Consider the following 27,202-nt stretch of genomic DNA (forward strand, 5'->3'; position numbering starts at 1 on the left):
ATAATAAAAAAATAAGACCCTTTGGGAGATGCACTGAAGAAACTGCCATCTGTTTGCTAATATTAAGGGAAAAAAACCTATCACATTTCTTTTTCTATGCTGTACATTCAAATAAAAAGCAGCTTTCTATATTATTTTTCCTGTAAATTTTTATTTATCTCATACCTAGTAGTAGCTTGCATTTTTTAAAAGGCCATATCATAAGTATTTGTCATTTAAGTAACCTTATTATACAGAAATTCATGTTTATAGAATTGATAAAATTTAATGAGTATGAAGCCTCTTTTAATTTAAGGAATTTTGAGGGTAAAGAACAACATGTTAAAAGACAGCAGAAGCCAGTGGTTGATACTCCAACCTAGTTTTAGTGAAACTATATAAGCAGTTAAGTAAAAGGGGGGAAAAGACAGGTTCTAAGGTCCAGAACTTACTAGTTTAGAGGCTGAAAATTTCCTGACACTAGAGGATATCCTGTAATTCAAGGAAAAATTAAAAATTTGTGTGGTGTGGCTGCACTTAGTGGCAGATTTAGAAAAGTAGTATAAATTCCTAAGAAGTTCTGTAAGTCCTGTGAAAGTTTATTAAGTCCTTAGTTTGGACTTGATTTTCCTTCCTAACAATTTTAGTTTGCTATGTTAGCAGCTCTCTAAGGAAATATATCTTAGGTTGCGGTGGATACGAATGGGGAAAGTGGAATTTGTATTACAACCCTCATTACTAGAATGCATCTGTTCTATAAAGTGAAAAACAGTATTTACATATTATCTCTGTCCTCATAGTAAATTACTTTGTGAAAGTCAGTAATTATATATAAAAAATAAATATTCTTGGATGTTGGAATGATTTACTCAAAAGAATGAAAATTTAGATGCAGTTATATGCTTTGATTTTTTTTTTTTTCCCCTCTCAGTTTGCCCTGATAGTCTCTTTAACAAAATTAAGGCTTCTTGCTCCAAGACAATAAGAAGATGTAAAGAAATAAATATTTCCTTCATTCCACTTGAATCGCAGGTACTTTCTATTTTTATTTTTTTAATTTATTTTTTATTAAACAAATTTTTTTTTTGAGCAGAGGAAGGTTTGTTATAAGGGTCAAGCAAGGAGAATGGGCAGCTTGTGCTCAGAAGACCCAAACGCCTTTTGTTTTTAAGTTTAGTTTATAATGGATTTTAAAATTCAGTTTTATGAGCTTATTTGTTAATAAGGTTTATCCTAAAGATGTTTTACATGTTATGTATTTGGCGAAGTTTGAACAATCCACGAATAAACATTTCCTCTGATGAAGGGAGGAACATGAGTACTAAATTGGAATATAACATTAATAATGAAAGTGGACTCAAATTTCACATCTCCCACTAAGTCCTGTGTGTGTCAAGGTTTACAGCCCTATCAGATTATGAAACCAAAAGATTTTTAGCATAATGTTTGTTAAATGACTCCAAAGAGATAAATACTTTTAGCTTCTGTAACCATTTGTGATATTAAAACAAAGTTCTTTAATAAACTTTTTACGTAATGTTATATAAACTATTATTTATTTTAATTTATAAAATGAAGGATTTTTGTAGATTTGTTTTGCCTTTGGAATAGTTAATGAGCCTTCAATTAATAATTGCAAGCACATAGTACTTTCTCTGTGTCAGACACTTTCCTAAATGCTTTACATAAATGTATGCAGGTAATCTTCACAATAGCCCTATGAATAGATGATAATTCTATCTACATTTTAAAGATGAGGAAATCAAAGAGGTTAAGTAACTTGCCGTAATCACACAGCTAGTGCATTGTTTAGCTCTGTTCTCTGTGTTTGGATTCCAACATTTCATAGAATTAAAATAGTTTACTGTTGTTTGGAACTCTAAGGTCAATATTTTAAGAAATAGAATAGTCCTGGATAATGAATTTTTCTTTTAAGCTGTTGCTGGGTTTTTTGGGAGGGGTTTTTGTGTGGGTTTTTTTTTAATATTATTTATTTATTTGGCTGCGTCGGGTCTTAGTTGCGGCACGTGAAATCTTCATTGAGGCACACGTGATCTTTCTTTGCAGTGCCCGGGCTTCTCTCTAGTTGTGGCGTGTGGGTTTTTCTCTCTCTAGTTGTGGCATGCGGGTTTTCTCTTCTCTAGTTGTGGCGCGTGGGCTTAGTTGCCCCGTGGCATGTGGGATCTTAGTTCCCCGACCAGGGATCAAACCTGTGTCCCCTGCATCGGAAGGCAGATTCTTTACGACTGGACCACCAGGGAAGTCCCTAAGCTGTTGCTGTTTTTGACAAAGAAAGACCATAATCAAGTTTGTAAAATTTTAAGATATCTGCTTAACATTAAACTGTTTTCCAAAGGTTACCTTTAGATTTATTCTTTTTAATATGATATGTAAGTTCAGTGTAGGTTGAAAATGGGCTTCCTAAAATGATGTGGGATTAAATAGTGGTGTGATAAATATTACAAATGTGTCCAGAGCATCTTGCTGCACAGAAGATAAATATGGTTTTAGCCTCAGAATTCAGTAAATTTCAGTAATTGCTGTATTTGAAGGAGAGGTTTGTGTATATATCTGACTAATTTGATGGCTGATGGAAGTAACTTGTCTTTGTGTGTATAGACAAATCTCATGAGACTCTTCTACTTACCAGTCTTTGCAAAATGTTGTGATTATTTAAGGTCCTATCTGTTGGCTATGTTTTTCCCCTAAGAAGTTTTTTCTTTTAATTTACTTCCTTGATAAATATCTTAAGGGAGTTTACTTAATAAATTTAACTGTTATGGGGAAATTACAGTGAAAATTGTAATTTTCTCAGTTTTGTATTGTGACCTTTTGTTTGTTTGCAAGTGAAGATATAAATGAAATACTGCTAACTGCTTTGAGCTGTAAGCAAAGGCCTATGTGAGCATTTATCAAGATCATGTGCAGTGGACATTGTCTTCTAGATGCAAAGAGTATGCTATGAAAAGATGATCAAGATATGTGCCCCACCCTCATCTGAGAGCTGTGAAAGGGATACAAAGTATTACACATCTTCAAAACAATATCAGTTAAGATTAGGTTCAACTGCATATAACAGGACAACTTAAACTTTCAGTGTGTAACCAAGTTGGAAATTTATTTCTTGCTAATATACAAAAAGTCAGGAAGTGGGCTATGTAAGGCCAGTATGCTGGCTCTACAAAATTGTCAGGGGCCTGGTGTCTTAGGGATGGCCCTCATGATCCAAGATGTCTGTAGAGTTATTACATTCTCATTTGAGGAAGGAGGATGAAGGAGAGAAAGAAGAAAGCACATTTTCATTTATATCTTACTAGCTAAAATTTAGTCACATGGCAATACCCAAGTGCATGGAAAATGGAAATGTAGTGTTTTAGCCAAGCATATGGCTGCCTACCCCAAATAATTGGTATGATTACTGAAAAGTAAGGGAACAATGGTTTTTTAGGAGGCAGCTCATAGTCTGCCACAAGAGGAGATTAATTCTTACTAGGAAAATGAGAAAACACTTGAAAAATAGGTAGAATTTCATAAGGTAGTAATGAAGAGGGAAGAAATATTCTAAGAAGTGAGAATAGCGTGAGTGCAAAGATACAGAAGCAGGAAAGTGCAGGGGAGCAGCAGGAATAAGGATTATAATGGGTGATGGTATGATAGATAAGGCTGTGTCTGTAGGTAGGTTGGGACCAGGTTGTAGGAGGCACCAGGTTCCATCAAGAGTGATGGCAGAAAATGGGCTGGTACAGAAAAGTCCTAAAGTCTTTAAGGAAAAGTAGAAGTCGGGTGATCGTTGAGGAGAAATTGGTAAAGTCAGATATGATAGTCTTCCGAAGAAGAGAAGTTGGACGTTCATCATATTTCAGAGTTGCATAGAGAGGAAGGTGGTTGACTCCTCCTGAATCCATGAGTCAAAGGGATTAAAGAAAGCTCTCTTTCCCTTTCAAAGGGTTTAAGGCAATTAATGCTGTCACATATACCTTAGGGCAATTAGATGGAAAGTATTAAAGAATATGAGGGAGTTTGTTTACAGTGGACCTCAGGGAGTACAAAAAGTCTGGTATAGTTAGTGGAGAGGGTGCTAGATTGTATGTAGGTAGAAACAGCGCTAAGCTGGCTATAATTTAGCAAGAAAAGTAGGTGGAGGTTGTGGGGCGAGAGTTCCTATATTTAAGGAGCTGATTGTGGGTCATGGAGATGAAGAAAGCATTTAGTAATAGTCTAAAGGAACATGTCATGGTGGTGATGGAAAGTGGGGGGAGGAGAAGGAAGGAAAGGGAAGATGTGGGTGTAGAATGAAAACCAGCTCCAAAATTGTATTTGGTTCATTAGAGTATTAGATAATAGCTAAGATTAATTTAAGCTGTGGTAACAACTCCCCAAATCACAGTGCATTACAGCAACAAAGTTTATTTCTCCTTCATGTTAGTGTCCATTGTGGTTTGACTGGGGCTTTGCTCTACATCCTCTTCATTCTGGGACTTAGGCTGAAGGAGTAGCCCCTGTCTGGGACATAGCAGAGGGAAAAGAGAAATGGTGGAGCCATACAATGGCTTTTAAAACTTCTGTAGGGAAGTGGCACATGTCACTTCTACTCACATTCCAATGACCATAGCAAGCCTGATATCAATGAGTGGGAAGTATACTCCCATAGGGAGAGGCCCTGTAGGGAGGGCAATATTTTTGAACAGATATTATCTACTGCAATGGGATAGAATGCTATGAGAAAGCCACAGTCCAGCTGTAGGGTGCTTGTTGGCAGTTAATACAGCAACTAAGACTTTGTTAATACAGCAACACAGACATAAGTGGATTAGCTTCAGCTAAATCTCAGTCTATGTTCAGGCTGCTGCTGTTAGTGATGGGTTATGTTCAGAGAAACGAATTACTTTGTGTGAAAGGAAGTGCAGGGAAGTTTATTCATAATTCATTAGTAAACCTATAATGTTTATTACATGTCTACTTTTACACTCAGTACATTATCCTAGGCTAAGGGGGATTACTATCATTGTTTAAAAAACAAAATTAAAATTAATTTAATGGGAAAATCTCAACTCCAATTAGAGAGCTTTTTCTTTTGTATTCTTCAAATAACACAATAATAGTAAATCTCTAATCCAATTCTTTGCATGTAAGTAAATGCTTTTGTTAGTTGAAAAATGTCTGTGAGGTTTCACTGTATATATTGTAAGACCAGTACTATGTCTGGCACAATGCTGTGTCTTTTGGGGAAGTATGTCTCTATTTTAAGGACATTAAGAGTATAAGCTAGAGTTGAAAATATATATCAACTTTGGAAAATTTCTAGGTTATTCTCTAATGGGTTAAGATTTTAATGTATGTCAAATATATAGACCAATTTTGGCTTTGTTTTATTTCTTTGTGCCAGGTTTTAGATTTTTATTTTTGTTTGACTACCTCAGATTTCTTCATCTGCTGCACAGGTAGAGAAAATCAAAGAGTACAATCTATATATGAAACAAGAATTGAAGGAGAGAGGTAGACTAAGCAGGAAAGGAGAGTGAGAAAAGAAATAAAGGATGAAATCAAGATGACAGAGAAAATGAGATTTGATTAAGGTAAAGACACAGTTGTTTCAGGAAACAGCATGGTTGGTGCAAGTATTTTTTTTTAGAATCCCAAGGAATAGCTGTGTTTTTCTAGATATATATTTTTAGTCAAGTTTCTAAATTGACAGTGTGACTTTTTTTGGCCTAACTTAGGTATATACTCTTGATGTACCAGATGCATTCTATTACTGTTACAGTCCAGACCCTAGTAATGCAAATGGAAAAGATATCATCATGGAAGCGATGGCTGAGCAGATAGTTACAGTATGTGCTACCCTGGATGAAAATCCTGGAGTAAGATATAAAAGGTAAGACACTCAGTGGTGCCTTTATATGTTATGCTATCTGTTTGCTCTTTGGTATAGAAGTAAGTAATGTCTCTGTGCTTTTGTGTGTTGGTTTGCAGAATTTATTTTCTTTATAAAATTATGCTGTACATATAGGAGATTTAAAGTTTAAGGCTTAAATTTCAGAGTAACTAATAGCCTCTATTACTGAATTTCAGAGCTTAAATTTGGTATGGTTTACATGTATATTTTTCATGAGTTTAAGGAATGCTTAGAAGAATGTCTTTGTTGTCCTATGGGGAATACCATCTTACATTTAATGTTTTATTGAATTTCCACCAAATTTAAATAGTCATAGTATCTGGATACTGGTTATAGTATCTAAATATCTATGGTATCTAATTCCAGTAGCCATTTTAAATAGATTTTTGGAGGTTTTTTTGTTTTTTTTTTAAATTATTATTATTTATTTTATTTTTGGCTGCATTGGGTCTTCTTTGCTGCGCATGGGCTTTCTCTAGTTGCGGCGAGCGGGGGCTACTCCTCGTTGTGGTGCGCAGGCTTCTCATTGTGGTGGCTTCTCTTGTTGCAGAGCACTGGCTGTAGGCGTGCAGGCTTCAGTAGTTGTGGCACGTGGGCTCAGTAGTTGTGGCTCGCGAGCTCTAGAGTGCAGGCTCAGTATTTGTGGCGCACGGGCTTAGTTGCTCTGCGGCATGTGGGATCTTCCTGGACCAGGGCTCGGACCCGTGTCCCCTGCATTGGCAGGTGGATTCTTACCCACTGCGCCACCAGGGAAGCCCGATTTTTGGAGTTTTTTAAAAGTTAAAGTTTGACTTTAGTACTATGTACCTTTATTTATTTGCTTCTTATTAAAAATAAAGTTTACTGTAAAGTGCATAAATTATATTTATATGGCTTGATAAATCATTCCAAAGTGAACATACCCATCTAACTTCACCAAGGTCAAGAAATAGAATACTAACAGTATCTCAGAGGCCCCCCTCATAATCCCCTCTAGTCGTCACCCCCTGTCTCCTCCCCAGAGGTAACTACTATCTTGACTTCTAACACATATTTTAGTTTTGCCTGATTTTGAACTTGGTATAAATGGGGTTATGATGTTTTTTATTTCTGGCTTTGTTCAGTATTATGTTCTTAGACATTCATGTTGTTCTGTATAGCCAGACAGCTTGGATTTTAATCTCTGCTGCTTACTGGCTGTGTGATCCTTCTGCTCTCAGTTTCTTTATCTATGAAATGGGAACAATCATAGTACTCACCATATAAGGTTGTTTTTAGAATTAAATGAGTTAATATCTGTAAAGAGCTCAAAATAGTGTATGACACTAATAAACTAGTAGACGTAAATATACTGTACTACAACTAATAAGTTATGTCACTTGTTTCTGTTTTAAAAGTTTCTTTAACTTAAACATTGACATTTGTCAAGGTAGTTGGATGAATTGTTTAATTTCAAATTCATCTAGTACTTTATATTTAAGTTTCATTATTCTTGACCATTTAAAAAATCTGTTAATTACTTAGAAAGAATATAGTAAATCTCCTTAATTCAGATGTGACCAAACAGGCTCTTCACTCATACCTCAGGTGTTGGAAACATTCTTTTTCTTATAGGTGATATGCTAATTACATTCTGAACTTAAGTTGTTTATCTCCTGCTAGAGTTCAGTCTCTGTTCAAGCTTCTGCTCTTGGTGTTTGGCTCTGTTCAGGGAAATGAGTATGTAATATAGTCAGCCATATATATCCACAGGTTCGGCATCCTCAGATTCAACCAATCGTGGATTGAAAATATTAAAAAAACAAAATTCCAGGAAGTTCCAGAAAGCAAAACTTGAATTTGCTACATGCAGACAACTATTTACATAACATTTACATTGTATTTATGACGATTTACATAGTATTTACACTGTATTAGTGTTATAAGTAATCTAGAGGTGATTTAAAGTATATGGGGGATATGCATAGTTTATATGCAAATACTTCGCCATTTTATAAAAGAGGCTTAAGCATCCATAGATTTTGAAATCTGAGTGAGGTCCTGGAACCAATCCCCTGTGGATACTGAGGGATAACTGAGGCCAATTTATAATTTAATAGCTCACCTTTGGACCTGTTTGGAGTTATTGTAATAGTTAAATAATCAGGCTTTTAGAATCCTACTTGTTCTTTCACAAAGTATTCTTTTAGACCTCATGGACTTTTCAAGTGTAATTCTAACATGAAATTATTTCCTTTTGAAAATATTTTAAAGCAAAATGTGTAATAAATTATTCTTTATAGCTGCTGCTTTATTTACTTTTGAGGTATAAAACCTAAAGGTCATTTAACACTTTGAAACCCTTTACAAGGAGAGCCTCCATTTTTGAGGTTGGTGTGCTAACTGAAGAGCCTTTTCCAACAATTTCTTGTAGACTCGGAAGTTACAATAATGTCACTGGTCATGAAGTTACAATTTAGAGTATGATTTTATCATTTTAGAGACAGTGGTATATAAGATTTTATGCAAAAGACTATATTGGAAAGTTGACTGCATGTTAGAGAGCATGTAGGGAGATCTCATACTGCTAGTGGGAGAGATAATTGGTCAAGTAATTTGGAGAGTAATATGGTAATATCTGGAAAAGTTGAAAATGTACATACCATATAATCTAGCAATTATACTTTTAGAAATAATATATCTAGAGAGACATGTACATGGAGATGTATGTACAAAGATATTTGTTTCAATGTTGTTTGCAATAGTATAAAATTGAGAATGACTTAAATGTCCATCTTTAGGGGAATGAATGCATAGAATCCAGTATAAATCATATGATGGAATACTATATAGAACTAAAATGATTAAATTTGATATGTGTGTCAACATAGATAGATCTCACACATATATATATAACAGTAAAAACATACTGTTAAAACACGTATAAAACAGTAAACATATGTATAATAGTAATGACAGGAAGAATACACATCAAATTCATGATAGTAGTTGCCTTGGAGTGGGGGTAGCTAGGGGTGGCGGAAAAGACCAGGAATTGGGAGGGGAATAAAGGGACTGCGGTTTTATTTATAATATTTCCTTCATATGAAAAAAAATCTGAAGCACAAATGAATGATAAGGTTTACATTGATAAAATCCAGACAAATTGATATAGCATTATATTTGATGTATTATCTGAACTTCTCCATGTTTATAAAGTCTTTTAAATTAATAAATTTATGGTTTAATTTTAGAATTCAACTTGATATTGTAAAGTGTGTCTTGAAAGAAAGATAATTGTTTGAACATTTTTTCTGTTTCTAGTAAACCTCTAGATAATGCCAGTAAGCTTGCTCAGCTTGTTGAAAAAAAACTTGAAAACTACTACAAGATTGATGAGAAGAGCCTAATAAAGGTAACATATAAAAGACAAATAGTGGTTATGCATAAAGTCTGTCTTATTTCTTTATAAACCAAGGAAACTGTTCATTCATTTTCCAGTATTGATTTGAGAATCATTAACACAGATCCCCAATTTTGATTTGGGAATCACTGATATAAGTGGTAGTAGAAGTCTTAATAGACAGTGTGGCTTAGAGGGGAAGATAAGGGTTTTGAAGTAAGCACTTTGTGTAAATCCTGGCTATGCCATTTAATTCATAGATATGTCAATTAGCAAATGATGTAACTTCTCTGTGCCTACGTTTTCTTATCTATAAAATGGGGATAATAAGAGAATACCTATTTTATAAAATAGAGGATTAAATGAGTTAATACATAAAAAGTTTTTAGAATAGTGCTTGCAACTGAGTAAAGAGTTAATAAACATAATTTTTCCTGTTATCACCAGCTTTGTGTTCTTGGACATATTATTTACTCTGAGTTGTATTTTCATCTATAAAATGGATCAGATGATATGTACCGTGCTTGGTTGGTATGAAGATTAGGCAGATTAGCTTGTGTTTGGCATATAATAGGAGTTTAATGAATGATAGCTATTACTATCTTATCAAGGTAATATAAAGTAATCTAAGACTAAGATTAGAACCTGGGGAATTCTAGCATTTGAACTTGGGTTGGAGAGTGAAGAGCTTGAGTAGACTGACAGAGGTGGTGCCAGAGGGCTAGGAAGCCATATTACAGGAGCTGAAGAATGAAAAGAAGGAACTGTTGATAGTTTAGAAGAGGAGATGGGCAAGGAAACCACCAATTACAATGCATGTAGTAAGAGGAATGAGAGAAGAATACATGAAATGTAGTGGGAACATAGGCTGGGGCTTAATCTTATTGTAACTGGAGTCTTGGAAGGCATCCTAGAGGAAGAGGCCCTTGAGCTTGAAGAATGAGTATAACAGAAGAGGGAGTTTTTTTCTTGGATAACAGGATTCTTTGGGCAGAGGCATAGAGAAAAAGGCAAAATTCACAATCAAACAACTTGGCTAGAATGGAGGGTGTAAGATTAGATGTAATGTTGGTTTAGAACTTTAAAAGTTACTAGTTTTTGGTTTGGAGGACTAGTGAAATCTGTTGTCCTGGTTGTAGTTATGAAGATAATGGCTCGGTATACATAGCATAGTGGGTAGTCAATAAATGTTTGTTGAACGAGGAAAGAGATAAACGATCATTATATTAGTTAATATCCCTTTAGTCCTTCATGATTTCAATGAGAAAAAGGAAAATCCACAAAAACCAAACTTGTCCTTTCCATTCTTTCTGCCTCAGAAATTATACATCTTTCAAATGCTTGATACCTTTTCTTCATTCAAGGACCTGAGAGAGTGTCACCTCCTTTTTGAAGTCTTTCCTCACTCTTCAGGTCAAGCGATTCTTCCTCTCACATACTTTCATAACCCCAAGCCCTGATATAGCACTTATATTGCACAGTCTTTTTCCTATTCATATTTCTGAAGACTCATAACTTACATGTATTGAGGGCTTACTAAGTGCCAGGCACTGTGCTAAGTGTTCATGGTATTATTACATTTAATCTTTACAGTAATCTTATAGGGCAGAGGTTCTGATTAAATATATATATTTTTTGTTTGTTTTTTAATGAGAATACTGAGATATTAACAAGTTAAGCAATTTGTCCAAAGTTGTACAACAAGAAAGTGGTCAAGGCTGGGAATTCCCTGGCGGTTCAGTGGTTAGGACTCCACGCTCTCACTGCCGAGGGCCCAGGTTCGATCCCTGGTCAGGGAACTAAAATCCCATAAGCTGTGTGGCGTGGCCAAAAAATTAAAAAAAAAAAAAAAAATGAAAGAAAGTGGTCAAGGCTGGATTCAAACCCAGATCTACCTGATTCCAGAGGCTGTGCTCTTAATCACTATACCATACTATCTCAAGGTTTATTTAAATGAGTGAATGGTTAACTAAAAAAAATTTTAAAGATCTATTCTATGTAGTTTACCTTTGTCTGCTGTAAGTAAATAAATAAGAAATGTTTGTCTTAGTTGTGGTTGTCTCTTACTGCTCCAAATAATAATCCAAAGAATTTATTACTTTTTAAAATGAAGTATGGAAGATACTGATATTAACAATGATTTTTCCCAGCACTATTATTCACTGTTTAATGATTAGTGCTGTTTATGAGTTAATGATAGCAAAGCTTTCATTGTAATTTACCATCTTAGCTGGCATCAATGTAATCTTTTAAAATGCGTAATGGTTAAGAGTACAGGCCATGGAGTGAAGCTGACCTGGGTTTGAATCTCCCTTCTACCACACACTAGCTAGCTATGTGATTTGGGCAAGTTACTTAATTTTAAGCCTTAATGCCCCCATTGTCAAATGGAGTTAATAATCCCTGTCTCACAGGGTTGCTATAAGAATTAAATAATATGGATATTTCTTGCTTAGTGCAGTATGTAGCATAAAGAGCTCAAGTAATAACTACTATTCATAATTTATATCAGTTTTAGTGTTTATGGAGCTGAATTCCTAAGGAAATAGATTTAGTGCAGGCCAAATGTTACTTTTTTTAAAGGAATTTTCACAATATTATATTATTGAGTATAGCCTCTTACTCTAATTATGAAAGCTTTTGGTTTTGTAGTCTTATTTTCTTCCCTGTTCTACCACTCAGATTTTTCTGTTTTAATATAACTTCACATTCTTAGGAATGGGGCAGAACTTAGGAAAAGTCTGCTTTTGTTTTCTAAGATACTAAAAATGTGTTCACACAAAGAAATTGAAGTTTCTTAAGATAATTTTATTTTGTTATTCCAGGGTAAAACTCATTCCCAGCTCATAATAATTGATCGTGGCTTTGATCCTGTGTCCACTGTCCTGCATGAACTGACCTTTCAGGCAATGGCATATGATCTACTGCCGATTGAGAATGATACATACAAGCAAGTATAACTTGAAGGGAATATATAGGACATATACAAACAGGATAGGATATTAGCATTTAATGATTCGTTCAGGCACCAGAAATCTATAGCCCCTGTAACCTTTTTTCTTCAGAGACTTTATCCTTCTCTTACCCCTATAATCATAATCTATTAAAAATATCTTGACCTTGTTAGTTAATGGGTAATTTAACTGCTTTGAAGCTTTTTCAGTGTATTTGCTTCCTTAACTGTGTCTACAACAAAAATAGATTTTAAACAGCTGGAATTTGTACTTTTCAGTAAATACCAGGCCCACTACTATATTTATTGAAGTGGAAACCATATTCAAATTGGTTAGTCTGTGATTATTCTGAATCACACATCCAAAAGTTATCTATATGTGCGTCTTGTCAACATAGTGTATTTAAAAAGATTAGAAGACTAGGAACCTAATTAGGATGGTTACTGAGAATAGATACAGGTTTACCAATTTGGCACCTATTATTGACTTAACTCTGATATAAGCATATTAACTTTAAAAGTAATATCAAGTAGCTAAATAAAAAATGAAATCACTTTTCTGTTAAGGAACCATTTTATTGTACCTTTGTGTATCATTTATGAGTGTGTGTATATATATATATATACACACATATATATATACATATATATATAACATGTTATTTGATATCATAATTTCTAAATCCAAATTGGCATTTTTCAGCTAAGATTTACTGCTTTGAGCATAGTAATGAAAAAGAAAATTAGTTTTCTGAAATTTTATGTTTAAATTAATTTAGTAATTTTAATAGATTAAAAAGATCCAAAAATTTGTGCCAATTATAATACTTAATATTTTTCCTTAAACCAAATATTGTTAAACTAATTTTGTATTTTCTGTTGTATTTTTATTTGCATTCTGGTCAAATTCTGGCTTCTGAGTTTTTCTTTGTTATTTGTATTAATGTTAGATGACGTAGATCAACATTTTTCTAATATAAAAGTAGTTTTTCTAATATAAAAGTAGTTATTCTAATATAAAATTAGTTTTTCTAATATAAAAGTAGTTTTAAGCAGTTTATTCAGAATTTTCAGAAAGCATGTTGTTTACCTCTCTTATCCTTTAGGTCTCTAAACCTACGTTGCTCAAGAGATTTAGAAACGACTTAAACTGATGGCACTTAAGAGTTTGGTTCCAGACTATTGACATAAGTTTCCAACATTTCTGACCTAGCACTTTTTTTTTTTATTTATCTCCCTAGGTTTGCTGGCAAGCAAAGCAAGGTTTAATTTTTTAAGAGTAATGGAGAGACTTATTTAAAAACAAAAACAAAGAAGTCAGAGATTTTTTGAATGAATCAAAAAGTCCAGGGATAAGACTAGATGGAAGCATGAACTCCCTGTGGATTGTGCTCCATCCCAATTTTTAATGGAAATAATGCAGAGCAGAAACTTCTAAGTATCCAGACTGTGTTCTTCATCTTGGTCACCTCTGCAAATGTACTCTTAGGATTGTCATCATCTTTTAGTATTGTCAGGCTTGCTGCCTTAATCTTTGTTTATAAATCAAAGGTTAAAGAAGTACAAAGTGGCATTTTAAATGACAAAAAGGCCTCTGTCCTTAGTGCAGTCTTGTAATTAAGCACAGTCGTTCTGCCTTTGGACATCTGTAATTAAGACCAAATAGGTAGATGGTTTTATAGACGGGGCCTGAAATTTGGGGGATTGTAGAAATGATTATATTTATACAGCAGAAATCTCCATTTATTGTCTGTTATCCAGTGCTAGGAAAGCTCAATGCTGTCCATTCTGATCTTGGCTCAGGACGTTGACAGTCCCAAGGATGATTGAATTTTCCAGCGCCACAAATGGAAGGAGGCTGGCTATTTGCATAAAAAGAGAAGCGAGGAATTACATTTGGGGAAGCAGTCAGGAAGCCCATTTTGAGTAATTTCATGAACCTCTTGAATTGCCTCTCAGTTCAGTAGAACTCATTAAAGCAATCAAGGTTTTTAATGGCTACACTAGTTTTTCTCTCATTTCCTTTCCCATTCTTTAAAGGAGATGTGGTTATAGGGTTAGGGAAGACTATAGAAACAGATGATATATGTTTGTGAATTTTGTACCAACTCTGAAACACCTTCAGTACTTAATAGGCTACACTAGGGGGTGACATTTCTTTTCTTAATGGATGTTTGATAGTTGAGTTGATGGTTATTAGAACGTCAAAGTAGTGTTTTGAGCAACTAGAATACAAATTGTTAGTGTATTCACTCTTGTTCTTAAAGTTGATTGTGGAACGTTGAATTTTTGTTTCTAAGATACCACTTTGCTGAGATAAAACTCTATAATAATGACAGCTAAACCTAATGTTGAAAGTAAAAAGGTCTTGATAGACATAGCACTTTGATCTTTATTGTATGGATAACAATATGCCTTAGTTTTGAGTATGTATTCATTATCCCCCAAAATAGTGGATGTACTCTTCAGTTTCTTGAGCTGTATCTTAAAATTATTGTTTACAAAAATGTTTCTTTCGCTTTTTGGGTGGGAAAATAATCCAGAAGTTCATACTTCTCTCTACTTGTAGCTATAAAACAGATGGGAAAGAAAAGGAGGCAATCCTTGAAGAAGATGATGACCTCTGGGTCAGAATTCGACATCGGCATATTGCAGTTGTATTAGAGTATGTGAACTCATTTTAATTTTTATTCTACATTTTTAAAATACTAAATACATGATAGTACCTTTTGTAATCTTAAAATACTTTTGTAAAGAATTACACCTTAGAAATTTAAAGAATTCTCTCACAATTTGACAGGGAAATTCCCAAGCTTATGAAAGAAATTTCATCAACAAAGAAAGCAACGGAAGGAAAGGTAAGAGTGCTATTTAACTTTCAAGATAATGATGAAGGTGAATTTTAAATTTTGTGTAAAATTTTTTATCTATTTAACTTTCCATTTTGGGAAATTTCTAACATACACAAAAGTAGAGAAAATAAACTTTCATGTACCCATTACCTAGCCTCAACAGTTAGCAACATTTTCTCTGTCTTGCTCCATTAAAATTTATTTTTAAAAGGCCATTTAGCCAATTGCATTAATGCATTCTTGTTAGGTTTTTTATATTGAAGTATAATTTACCTAAGTAAAGTGCACAAATCTTAAGTGTATAGTGAATAACTTTTTACATACATATGTATGTATTCATACACACACATACCTGTGGAACTACCACCTAAATCAAGATATAGGACATTTCTATCATTTCAGAAAGTTGCACAATAGTATCTGTGAATGTAGAAAATTTAACCTGATCCTTTCGAATCCATATACCTTTTAAACTAGTTTTCTTAGTAGTTAATACCTCCTAGCTGTATAATGTAGAATAGAACTGGTGACAGGATATCCTTGTCTCATTCCCAACCTAACGGGAAACGTGTTTGATATTTCATCATTGAGTATTATGGTAGTTTTAGGTTATTTTAGTTACATCCTTTGTCAGATTAAGAAGTTCCCTTCTATTCCATATTTGCCAACAGGTTTTTTTTTGGTTTTGCTTTTTTAAATCAGCAGTAGGTGTTGGATTTCATCAAATGCTTTATCAGCACCTATTGAAATTTTTTTCCCTCTTTTATTCTGTTAATGTGATAAGTTACATTCATTGATTCTCTAACATTAAACCAACCATGCATTCTTGGAATTAGCTCCACTTAGTCATGATACTTTATCCTTTTCCTATATCACTGGATTCTATTTGCTAATATTTTGCTTAGAATGTTTACTTCTAGGTTTATGAACAATAGTATTTCCCTGTAATAATTCTTGTGTGTGTGTGTGTGTGTGTGTGAGTGAGATAATCTTGTCAGGTTTTGGCAGCAAAATTATATTGGTCTTTAAATGAGTTGTAATGTTTTCCCTCTCATGTTCTTTGGAAGTGTTTGTGTAAGGTTGTTATTACTTGTCTCATCATTGCTTGGAAGACTTCACAACTGAAGCAGTCCTGGCATGGAGTTTTCCATTTTTATGGGGAAGTCTTTATGTACAAATTCTTTAATAGTTACAGAACTATTCAGATTTTTAATTTTTTTTATATCAGTTTTGGGATGTTCATTTTTAAGGGATTTGTCTATTACATCTTCATTTTCAGATATCCTCTTATTATCTTTTCAGTGTCTGTAGAACCTGTAGCTGTGTTCTATTTATTTAATCCTAATATTGTTAATTTGTGTTTTAGCCTATATACTATTAATATGCCCTATATATATAATTAGTATTTCAAAGAACCAACTTTTGGCTTTGCTGATTTCTCTACTGTATGTTAGTTTTATGTTGAATTGATTTCTACTCATTTTTATTTCCTACCTTCAGCTTTCTTTGGCTTGTTTTTCTTTTTCTAACTTCTTGAGTTGGATGTTTACAGCATTGATTTTCAACCTTTTTTCTCTTACTATATATATTTATTTATTTCCTTCTTAACATTGTTACAGCTGCATTCCCCAAGTTTTGGAATAACCTATTTTTATTTTGATTCAGCTCAAAATATTTTCTAACTCTCATTGTGATGTCTTCTTTGACTCATGTGTTATATAAGAATATGTTTTTTAATTTCAAAGAGTTTGGGAATTTTCTACTTGTCTTTCTGTTATTGAATTGTAATTTAACTATACAGTGGTCAGAGAATGTGCCGTGTATGATTTCAGTCCTTTGAAATTTGTTCAGACTTGACTTGTGACCTATCATACAACCTATTGTGGTTAAGTACACAGTGTGTACTTGAAAAGAATACAAATTCTATGTGTGTCAATTAAATCAAGTTGGTTCATCATGTTATTCAAATATTCTATTTCTTTACTCATTTTTTATCTGCTTTTTATATCAGTTACTGAGAATGGTATCGCTTATGGCTGTGAATTAGTCTATTTTTTTTTAGAATCTTGTCAACTTTCAAAGCTATATCAACTGATGAAGCCATGTTAATTATAGTCTTTATAAATTTAAGATAGTTATCTTTCTGTTGAATTTATCTTTTATCAATACAAAATGTCATTTTGTTTTTCATTTGCAATATTTCTTGACTTAAACTCTACTTTGTCTGATTTTAATATAGCCATACCTGCTTTATTTTAGCTAGTGTTTACATGGTATATCTTTTCTCATCCTTTATTTTCACCAATTTGTGCCTTTATGTTTAAAGTGTGCTTCTTAAAAAGAGTTTGTATTGATAGTTGAGGTTTGTTTGTTTATTCAACCTGATGATCCTTATCTTGTAATTAGAATGTTTAAGTCCATCTGTATTTCATGTAATTATTGATATAGTTGAATTTGTTACCATCTTATTTGTTTTCTATTTATTTTATCCTTTTCCTTTTCTGCCTTCTTTATATATCATCCTTTTTTTTTTTCTTTAAACTATTCCATTTTGTCTCCAAAATAAACTTTTGTTTTACCTTTTGGTATCCTTCTTGTAGTCATCATGTTGGGTATTACAAAATGTATCCTTATATTATCACAGTGTACCTTAAAGTATACTTTTGCCATGTCCTAAAGAATTCAAGAACCTTATAATAGTTTAACTCCATTTACCTCCCTTCCTCTTTTGTGCTATTGTTGTCATATATTTTACTTTAATATGTGTTATAAAGTCAGGATGTTATTTTTGTTTTAAATTCTCAATAGACTTTTATATTATCCACGTAAATTTGAAATTGTTGTTATTTATTCCTTATTGCTCTTCAGTGTTTCCATCTGGGCTGGATGATTTCTCTCAAGTTTTGTTTTTATCTAAGGATATCTGTGTTTTACAGGTTTTACAGAGACACTTGCTGTATTTAGAATTCAAGGTTGGCAGTTCTTCTTTTCCTTTCAGCAATTTAAAGATTTCAATATGTCACCTTTTGGCTACCATCATTTCTGTTAAAGAAGTCAGCTGTCATGTTACTGTTAATTTCCTGAAGATAAAGTGTCTTCTTAAAGATTTTTGTCTTTATCTTTTAGTTTTAGCAATGTGACCATAATATGCCTTACTATGATGTGTTATTGTTGGTATTTATCCTCCTTGGGTTTATTGAGCTTCTTGAATCACTGGGTTTGTAACTTTCTTCATATTTGTAAAATTCTTGGCCCTTATTTCCTTACTTCTTGATTTTGTCCTAGTCTGTCTTTCCTCTCCTTCTAGAATTCCATTCACTTGTGTTTTAGATTTTTGGACCATATTCTACATCTCTTCTATTCCGTTCCTTATTTTCCCACTTTTTTCCTCCTCTGTGCTTTAATTAAATATTTTGTATTAACCTGACTTTGAGTCCCCTGCTTTTGTCTGTTGTATCCAGTCTGCAGTTAAACCCATTCAACATATTGTTTTTTAAACTGCATTAGAAAGTAAAGTTCCCCCTTTATAGTATAAAATTCCATGAGTTTTGACAATTGTATACTCTCATATAACCACAACCAAGATATAGAACAATTCCATCAACACCTCCCCCCCAATTGCCTTGTGCCACTTTGTAGGCAACCTCTCCACTCAACTCTGATCCCCTCAGAACCACTTATCTATTTTCTGTTCCTATAGTTTTGCCTTTTCCAGAATGACAGCTAAATAGAATAATACAATATGGCTTTTTCATTTAATATAATGCACTTGACATTCATCCATGTGACATGTAACAGGAGCTTCAACACTTTTTATTGATGAGTAGTATTCCACTGTATGGATATACTACGTTTTATCTGTTCACAAGTTGCAGAACATTTAGGTTTTTTCCAAGTTGTTGACAATTACAAATAAAGCCACTGTGAACATTCAGGTTTTGTGTGAACAGATGTTTTCATTCAGTTGGATAAATAAGAGTAGGATTGCTGGGTCATATAGTAAATGTATATTTAATTTTCTAGGAAACTTGCAAACTGTTCTAATTTGCTGTACCATTTTACAGTCTCACCAATGACGTATGAGTCATTCGTTGTGTTTTTAATTTCAAAGTTGCATTTAATTCTAGGACATCCATTGAATTTTTTTTTAATAAAGTCTATAATTCTCTATTGAAATACTCCATCTTTTCATCCATTTAGTTCATCTTTTCGCCTGTTTTCTTTAACGTAAGTATGATATTTTAAAGTCCTTGTCTGCTAACTCCAGCGTCTGGATTATCTTGGGTCTACTTTTATTGACTGTTTCATCACTTGAGGATCGATCACTTTTTCCTGTTTTACATGTCCAGTAATATATTACTGTATGTTAGACATTGTGGATGCTATGTTGCAAAGGCTCTTGATGATGTTCTCTCTACAAAGAGTATTGAGTTCCGTCTGGCAGGCAGTTAATTTGCTAGTGAATAACCTTGATTCTGTTGAGACTTCATGTCAGGCTTTTGTTATGTTGAGTGTATTTCACTTTTGCATTTAGTCTGAAGATACAGTCCTTCCAGGACTAAATGTCTGGGATGTTCACTTAGAACTGTCTACTTTGTCTGGATCAGAGAATGCCAATATTGTCTTGCATTAAGACCCCTCTGAAATCTCTGCAGTTGTTCTCTGCTAGGCCTTTAAGAGTTATGCCCTGTACATGTGCAGCTTAGTATTTGGCCAGGGATGCTAAGGCAACCCTTTGACATGTCTTTGAGTTATGTTGTGACTGGCTCTTTTCTCTATTAACCCTGGACCCCAAACCCTACCTCAGTAGCCCCAAACTCTGATCTCTTTTTCCTCTGCCCGGAGAGACTTGCTTTCTACTTAAACTCTACTTCCTTTCACTGTGTTTTGGAAAATGTTTCAGGGAAGAGCCAAGATGAGTGCAGGGATCACCGCCTATGCTTTCCTTTGCTCAAGTAACCTAGCTTTGAGCTATTTTTGAAAAATCCTTTGCCTGAAAGCTGTTGTCTTTTTTATTTTGTCCAATTTTGTTTTTGTTTATGGAGGGAGAATAATTTTTTATATCAGTTACTTTATCATGGCTGCAACTGGAAACCTCTTGAATTTGTTTTCTTTTTAAAATTGCCAAATATTTAGTAAATTAATAAATATTTAAGACTACAGGATTTTGAAGTTGTTATATAAAAATAACTGAATCATAAGTTTGTTTTAAAAAATGTTTTATTTTTCCTAGACATCACTTAGTGCTCTTGCCCAACTGATGAAAAAGATGCCCCATTTCCGTAAACAGATTACTAAGGTAAGCAGTATCATATATAAGATGTGTTATCATTTTTAGTTTATTAGTCCATCCAGTTCTGTCGTCAGGTTTAGCAGTGGGTGTCATGGAATACTTGGTGTTAGTTGTCCGCTAAAACCTTACTTTAGGTCTGAGAAATACGCCAAATATCTAAGCTCCCCAATAGAGTTCTCTCTGTATATACTCTTGATTTATTCAGATCCAGCTTAAATTTTTTTATATCTTTGTCTTGAATAGCCAAACAGAAAAAGTTTAATATTTATCAACTTAATAAGAAAGTTCAACATTGGATTGACAAGTGGTTGTTGTTATACTTGGTTCATTGAATTAACAGTTATTTTTTAAATTTTATTTATTTATTTATTTATTTTTGGTTTCATTGGGTCTTCATTGCTGCACACCGGCTTTCTCTAGTTGTGGTGAGCAGGGGCTACTCTTCATTGTGGTGTGCGGACTTCTCACTGTGGTGGCTTCTCTTCTTGCGGAACGTGGGCTTTAGGCATGCTGGCTTCAGTAGTTGTGGCGCACGGGCTTAGTTGCTCCACGGCATGTGGGATCCTCCTGGACCAGGGCTCAAACCCGTGTCCCCCTGCATTGGCAGGTGGATTCTTAACCACTGTGCCACCAGGGATGTCTGAATTAATAGTTATATATCAGTAGATTTAAGAGCAATTAAAGCTGTGTGGGCAGGTAAAGTTTTGGTTTTTTGCTGTTCCAGTCCTTCTTACAAGTAATTGTCAGAATAATATTTACATATTTTTTATCATATTGCTCCCTAATCAAGAATCAATAACATAAACTCACACTTTTTCTGCTTGACTTTAAGGATTTCACTTTTTTTTTCTCACCTTATTTTTCACTACTTATAAGCCCAACACAAATTCAACCCTTCCATTCTGTTTTTTTGTGGTCTGTTGATTATCCCCTGTAGATCATGGTAATTTTCACTTTTTTCCTTTCTCGAGATGTTTCCCTTGATTTACGTGGTACCTCCTTCCCACCTAAGCCCATACTTTCCTTCAGGCCCATCTCAAAAGTTTAATATTATCAGTTATACAGAAAGAAATGAAAATGCTTTAAATGATTGATTTCTTCTGTTTTTCAGCAAGTTGTTCATCTTAACTTAGCAGAAGATTGCATGAATAAGTTCAAGCCTAATATAGAAAAGCTCTGCAAAACTGAACAGGTATGTGCAGAGTCAGAAATACCTATGTTCAGGATAGATTTCCAGAATTAACTTTGTCAGGTAAAATCTAACTTTTTGTTCAATACAGTGCACTAAATCACAGAACCTCTTTTAGAAGGAGACTCACCCACTTGGTTTAATACATCATTCCTTACCAACGCTAACAAGTAGCTACACAGTGTCATAGTAAGCAGTCCCTCCTAATCCGTGATTATGCATTTTTGGTTGAATGGGATGATTTAAGTGTTTGGAGCATTAATTCAGGGTAGCACTGTTGGCAGGCCTTTTTCAGTGGGTGCAGCATTTAAGGCAGCATCCTGCAGAGTACTGTGTAGGCACGTTTAATTAAAGCCTCCTCTATAATGCCAAAACTATTTAGATCAGTGCTGTCTAATAGAAATAGAATGCAAGTCATGTATAATTTTAAATATTCTAGTAGTCACATTAAAAAGGTAAAAAGAAATGAGTGTGGTTAACTTTAATATATTTGATTTAACCCAGTACCTCCAAAATATTATTTCAACATGTAATCAATATAAAACAATTATTGAAATATTTTACATTCTTTTTTTCACAAACAAGTCCTCAAAATCTGGTGTTTTAACTTAGAGCACATCTTAATTCAGACTAGACACATTTCAAGTGCTCAGTAGCCACATGCGGCTCATGTCTACCATATTAGCAAAGGTTTAGATTAATGATTTTCTTCTCTGAATTATTTTTTGACTTTTTACATTTTGTACAGTATTAGTTTACAAGTGATACTCACATTTTCCTGTGAAAAGGCATCAGTGTTCCGTTAAAATTTGGCAAGTTTTAGTAATAGATTTTTTTAAACTGAAAAATGAATTTGGATCTTAGACTACTGACTGTATTTCATTTTCGTTAAGGACCTGGCACTTGGAACTGACGCAGAAGGACAGAAAGTCAAAGATGCTATGCGAGTACTCCTTCCAGTTCTACTCAACAAAAATCATGATAATTATGATAAAATAAGAGCAATCCTACTTTATATATTCAGTATTAATGGTAATGCAGACTGTTTATTTTCTTGAATATATTAAAATACCCAGCTCTAAAATCATTTTACAATAAGTGGTTTACTATTTGATCATAAGAGAATCTTAGAAAATTCAAAGGTAGTGGCTAAAGTTGGTTAAGATAAATAAAAGGAAAAATGTGAAATTGGGAGCATACTGAAGGGTATATAATTTAAATGTTTGCTTTTTTTAAAAAAGCTTTATTCTTGGGTACCTAAAACCTAGAAATGATTATGGTAGCAATTATTTGACTGTGCACTCATATTTTACTTATCTAAGGAACTACGGAAGAAAACTTGGACAGGTTGATCCAGAATGTAAAGATAGAAAATGAGAGTGACATGATTCGTAACTGGAGTTACCTTGGTGTTCCCATTGTCCCTCCCGTAAGAAATTTTACATTCTGTATATACTTATACATACGCATGTGTGGTCATTTGCATTAAATATGTTTTCTTATGAGGGAATCCATGTGGACAGTCTTCTTAATTTTACTCTGTTGATTTGGTAAGTAAAATATTAAAAATTTCATTTTTTTTCCATATATGAGTAATTTGGACAAGTACATTTTTCTAGTGAATTTATATCTTACAGCTTCTGTTGTAATTTGCTATTTATGCTTTTCTTTTTATGATTCATTTATAGCAGAATTTGAAGAACTCTGTATAGAATCTCACTCTTTCCCATCGAGTTTTATATAAGCACTTTGGAGTAAACATATTTTCTGATACTATCATAAATTTTATCATTAATGCACGAAATACTGTGAAGTTACGTGACCACACCTATTCAGATTTTTTGAGTAGGCTTTTCCACTCTTAGTTTTAAGTCAAATGCAGCATAGTGTTTGTTGTAAATTAAACATCTTGTTAGAAAACTTAAGAGAATATCACTAAATAAAATTACTGATTTTTAATTTTTTCCTCTATTTAGTCTCAACAAGGCAAACCATTAAGAAAGGATCGGTCTGCAGAAGAAACGTTTCAGCTCTCTCGATGGACACCTTTTATCAAAGATATTCTGGAGGTAAAGTTCATTAAATTTTATTTATACCCTGAGTGCCCTTCTGTAGAATCTTTTTTACTCTTTGTATATTTATCTGTGAGTCTGAGCATATCTATGGGTCAGGAATTATCTGCAGTACTGGGAGATTTCACAAAACAAGGCTGTATCTGGTGTCAAGGGAGGAGAGGAAACTCTTAAAGATTCTCTCCTTAAAGACTGCAAATTCATACTACTGACTGACTCAAAATAAATTTTTTTTTAAAAAGTACACACATGCTTTATGAAAAAAACTCTGTTTGAAATAACTATGTAGCAGAAATATAAATAATTTAGTTGAATGAAAGTTTGACAAAATAACATTTGTTTATGACCACTGTTAGAAAGTGTTAGACTCCAGTATTCTTGGAAATGTATTTGTGATTAAAATGTAAACCTCCAATGGAATATTACTCAGCCATAAAAAGAAACAAAATTGAGTTATTTGTAGTGAGGTGGATGGACCTAGTGACTGTCATACAGAGTGAAGTAAGTCAGAAAGAGAAAAATACCGTATGCTAACACATATATATGGAATCTTAAAAAAAAACAAAATGGTTCTGAAGAACCTGGGGCAGGACAGGAATAAAGACACAGACGTAGAGAATGGACTTGAGGACACGGGGAGGGGGAAAGGTAAGCTGGGACGAAGTGAGAGAGTGGCATGGACTTATATATACTACCAGATATAAAATAGATAGCTAGTGGGAAGCAGCTTCATAGCACAGGGAGATCAGCTCGGCGCTTTGTGACCACCTAGAGGGGTGGGATAAGGAGGGTGGGAGGGAGACGCAAGAGGGAGGAGATATGGGGATATATGTATATGTATAGCTGATTCACTTTATTATAAAACAGAAAATAACACACCATTGTAAAGCAATTATACTCCAATAAAGATGTTAAAAAAAAATGTAAACCTCACTATAGTTTGCTTTTATAGTCAACAGATGGCTGATGCCTTTAGTACTGTTTACTTTTAGAAAATAATATTCAATTATAGGAAATTAGAAAATGAACTAATAAAAATCACATTATGAGCTCAATAAATTCATGACATTGATTCTTCAGTCATAATCAGATAGTTCTATTTATTCCAATTTGCCTTTAACTTATTAAACTTTAATTTCTATTTTCCTGTGGAAACTAATTGTGTACAATTTATTCCTATGATTTTTCTGTTTTGCTTGACTAATTCTATGTCATTCACACATGCTTAATATAGATGAAAAGTTTAAAGAGTTTAGACTTTTTTTTCTGAAGCATAAGGGTTTTTTTTTTTTCTGATCCATAACAAGGATATAGAACTAAGTAGTTTTTCTTTGCTAGTATTTTAAAAATAAGAATTGACCTTCTCAAACCCTTTAACAAGGATTTGCATATTAAATCCAGAAAACCCACTTTTACCTCAGTGGCAGTCTACGGCCTTCAGGGTTTCTCCTGAAACTTGGTTTCTTCACATCTTGCAGTCTTATTGAAATATTCTAGGACTACTGAGTACCTTGTACCCATTCCTTGTGTCCATTCCTACTTATTGATACCATTTGTACAACCATGCTCTAATGCAGTGGTCTCTAAACTTTCTTGATCATGCACACTTAATCATAATAGATGTGATCAGGAGCCTAGAGTATATGATTATTTATTTATAAACTATATAAATTCTGTATTGATAAAACACTCTGGGTACAGTATATACAATTACACATAAATATATAATAAAACATTAACCCTAAAAAGAAGGAAAATTTTAAAAATGAAATGAAAAGGAAAGCCTCTCTCATCCCATTGGCTTGTCTTGAATACACCTAGGCCAGGATGCACATTCTGTTTTAGAGCCACCGCTATGAAGGGCAAGGCCTGGACTCCAGTAGCCTAAGAGGTCTGTCAGGATTAAGATGGTATTTAGAAACCCTTAGCACTGGGCTTCCCTGGTGGCGCAGTAGTTAAGAATCCGCCTGCCAATGCAGGGGACATGGGTTCGAGCCCTGGTCCGGGAAGATCCCACATGCTGCGGAGCAACTAAGCCCGTGTGCCACAACTACTGAAGCCCGTGTGCCTAGAGCCCGTGCTCCGCAACAAGAAAAGCCATCGCAATGAGAAGCCTGTGCACTGCAACGAAGAGTAGCCCTTACTCACCGCAACTAGAGAAAGCCCGTGCGCAGCAACAAAAGACCCAACGCAATCTAAATAAATAAATAATAAAATAAATTATTTTTTTAAAAAAAGGAACCGCTAGCACTCTAGAGATAAAGATCCTTATAAGGTGCCTGGAATTCTCACACCAAAGTGGGAACCCTCCAGATGAAGAAATAACAAGCATGCAATAAATGTTAGTTTAATAAGTAAATGATTTCATTAGTTTTTGTAGCAATTAAGATTTGTGAGTTTCAAAAAAAAGGGCTAGGCTTCCCTGGTGGCGCAGTGGTTGAGAATCTGCCTGCCAATGCAGGGGACACGGGTTCGCGCCCTGGTCTGGGAAGATCCCACATGCCGCGGAGCGACTGGGCCCGTGAGCCACAATTACTGAGCCTGCGCGTCTGGAGCCTGTGCTCCGCAACAAGAGAGGCCGCGATAGTGAGAGGCCCGCGCACCGCGATGAAGAATGGTCCCCACTTGCCACAGCTGGAGAAAGCCCTCACACAGAAACGAAGACCCAACACAGCAATCAATCAATCAATCAATCAATCAATAAAATATATATTAAAAAAAAAAAAAAAGGGCTAACCTTATTTTATTAAATATATATCCTTATGTTCCTTAATTGTAAACACAAGTTTTGAGTTTTATGTAACACAAACAAAATCCTGGAATTTACAATATTTTCTTGATGGTTTTAATTCTTTTCTTTCCTAGGATGCCATTGATAATAGATTAGATTCAAAAGAGTGGCCATATTGTTCCCAGTGTCCAGCAGTATGGAATGGCTCAGGAGCTGTAAGGTAAAACCTATAAATGAAAGCCAGTGAAATTTTCACTATGAAATTACAGACTAATAACTAGTAACTATAGGTATTCCTGTATTGGTAACTCTTCTTGAAGCATATAGTCACTTAAAAGGCAGTTTTTCTTTAACTGTAACCTGTTTTAGATGAGTCCAGATAAGCAATATGAAAATGTGCCTTATTATAAAAGAAACTTTCATGAAACTAGAGAAGAATTTCTCCACTCATCTTTTTTTTTCTTCACATTAGCAGAGGACATAATCCTTTGTGATGATTTTTTTGTGATAAAATATTTGAGACATTCGAAAGCTGTAGACAATATTATAATGCATACCCTATACTCAGTGCCCAGCTTAACAAATGAATCATTATAAATACAGTTCAAGCTTCCAATCTATCACTCTGATTTTTATTATTCTCCTTTCTTCACTATGCTGAATTTGGTGTTTACCATTCACCTGTGTATCTTTATACATTTTCTACATATATCTGTATTCTAAATTATAGAGTTGTGTTTTGCAGGATTTTTCTCTTGGTCTTTGGCTTTTAGCAGTTTAACTATGATGTGTCTAGGCGGAGTTCTTTTTGTGTTTATTCTACCTGGGGTAGTTGAGTTTTCTTGGATCTACAAGTTAATATTTTTCATCAAATTT

General features: G+C 34.0%; 1 protein-coding gene across 1 annotated transcript in view; it reads left to right on the forward strand.

Annotated features, from left to right (window-relative positions):
• STXBP3 (syntaxin binding protein 3) overlaps nucleotides 1-27,202 on the forward strand; it is a 53,289-nt gene that overhangs the window by 17,193 nt on the left and 8,894 nt on the right. Inside the window, exons 6-17 of the mRNA XM_007169486.3 lie at nucleotides 911-1,011; nucleotides 5,700-5,854; nucleotides 9,158-9,248; nucleotides 12,062-12,186; nucleotides 14,759-14,854; nucleotides 14,990-15,047; nucleotides 20,275-20,340; nucleotides 21,446-21,526; nucleotides 22,417-22,555; nucleotides 22,846-22,952; nucleotides 23,500-23,592; nucleotides 26,461-26,546. Coding sequence (XP_007169548.1) covers nucleotides 911-1,011; nucleotides 5,700-5,854; nucleotides 9,158-9,248; nucleotides 12,062-12,186; nucleotides 14,759-14,854; nucleotides 14,990-15,047; nucleotides 20,275-20,340; nucleotides 21,446-21,526; nucleotides 22,417-22,555; nucleotides 22,846-22,952; nucleotides 23,500-23,592; nucleotides 26,461-26,546 — 1,198 coding nt within the window. The remainder of the gene's footprint in view (nucleotides 1-910; nucleotides 1,012-5,699; nucleotides 5,855-9,157; nucleotides 9,249-12,061; nucleotides 12,187-14,758; nucleotides 14,855-14,989; nucleotides 15,048-20,274; nucleotides 20,341-21,445; nucleotides 21,527-22,416; nucleotides 22,556-22,845; nucleotides 22,953-23,499; nucleotides 23,593-26,460; nucleotides 26,547-27,202) is intronic.

The sequence above is a fragment of the Balaenoptera acutorostrata genome, chromosome 1 (genome assembly GCF_949987535.1).
Source record: "Balaenoptera acutorostrata chromosome 1, mBalAcu1.1, whole genome shotgun sequence".
Lineage (NCBI taxonomy): Eukaryota > Metazoa > Chordata > Mammalia > Artiodactyla > Balaenopteridae > Balaenoptera > Balaenoptera acutorostrata.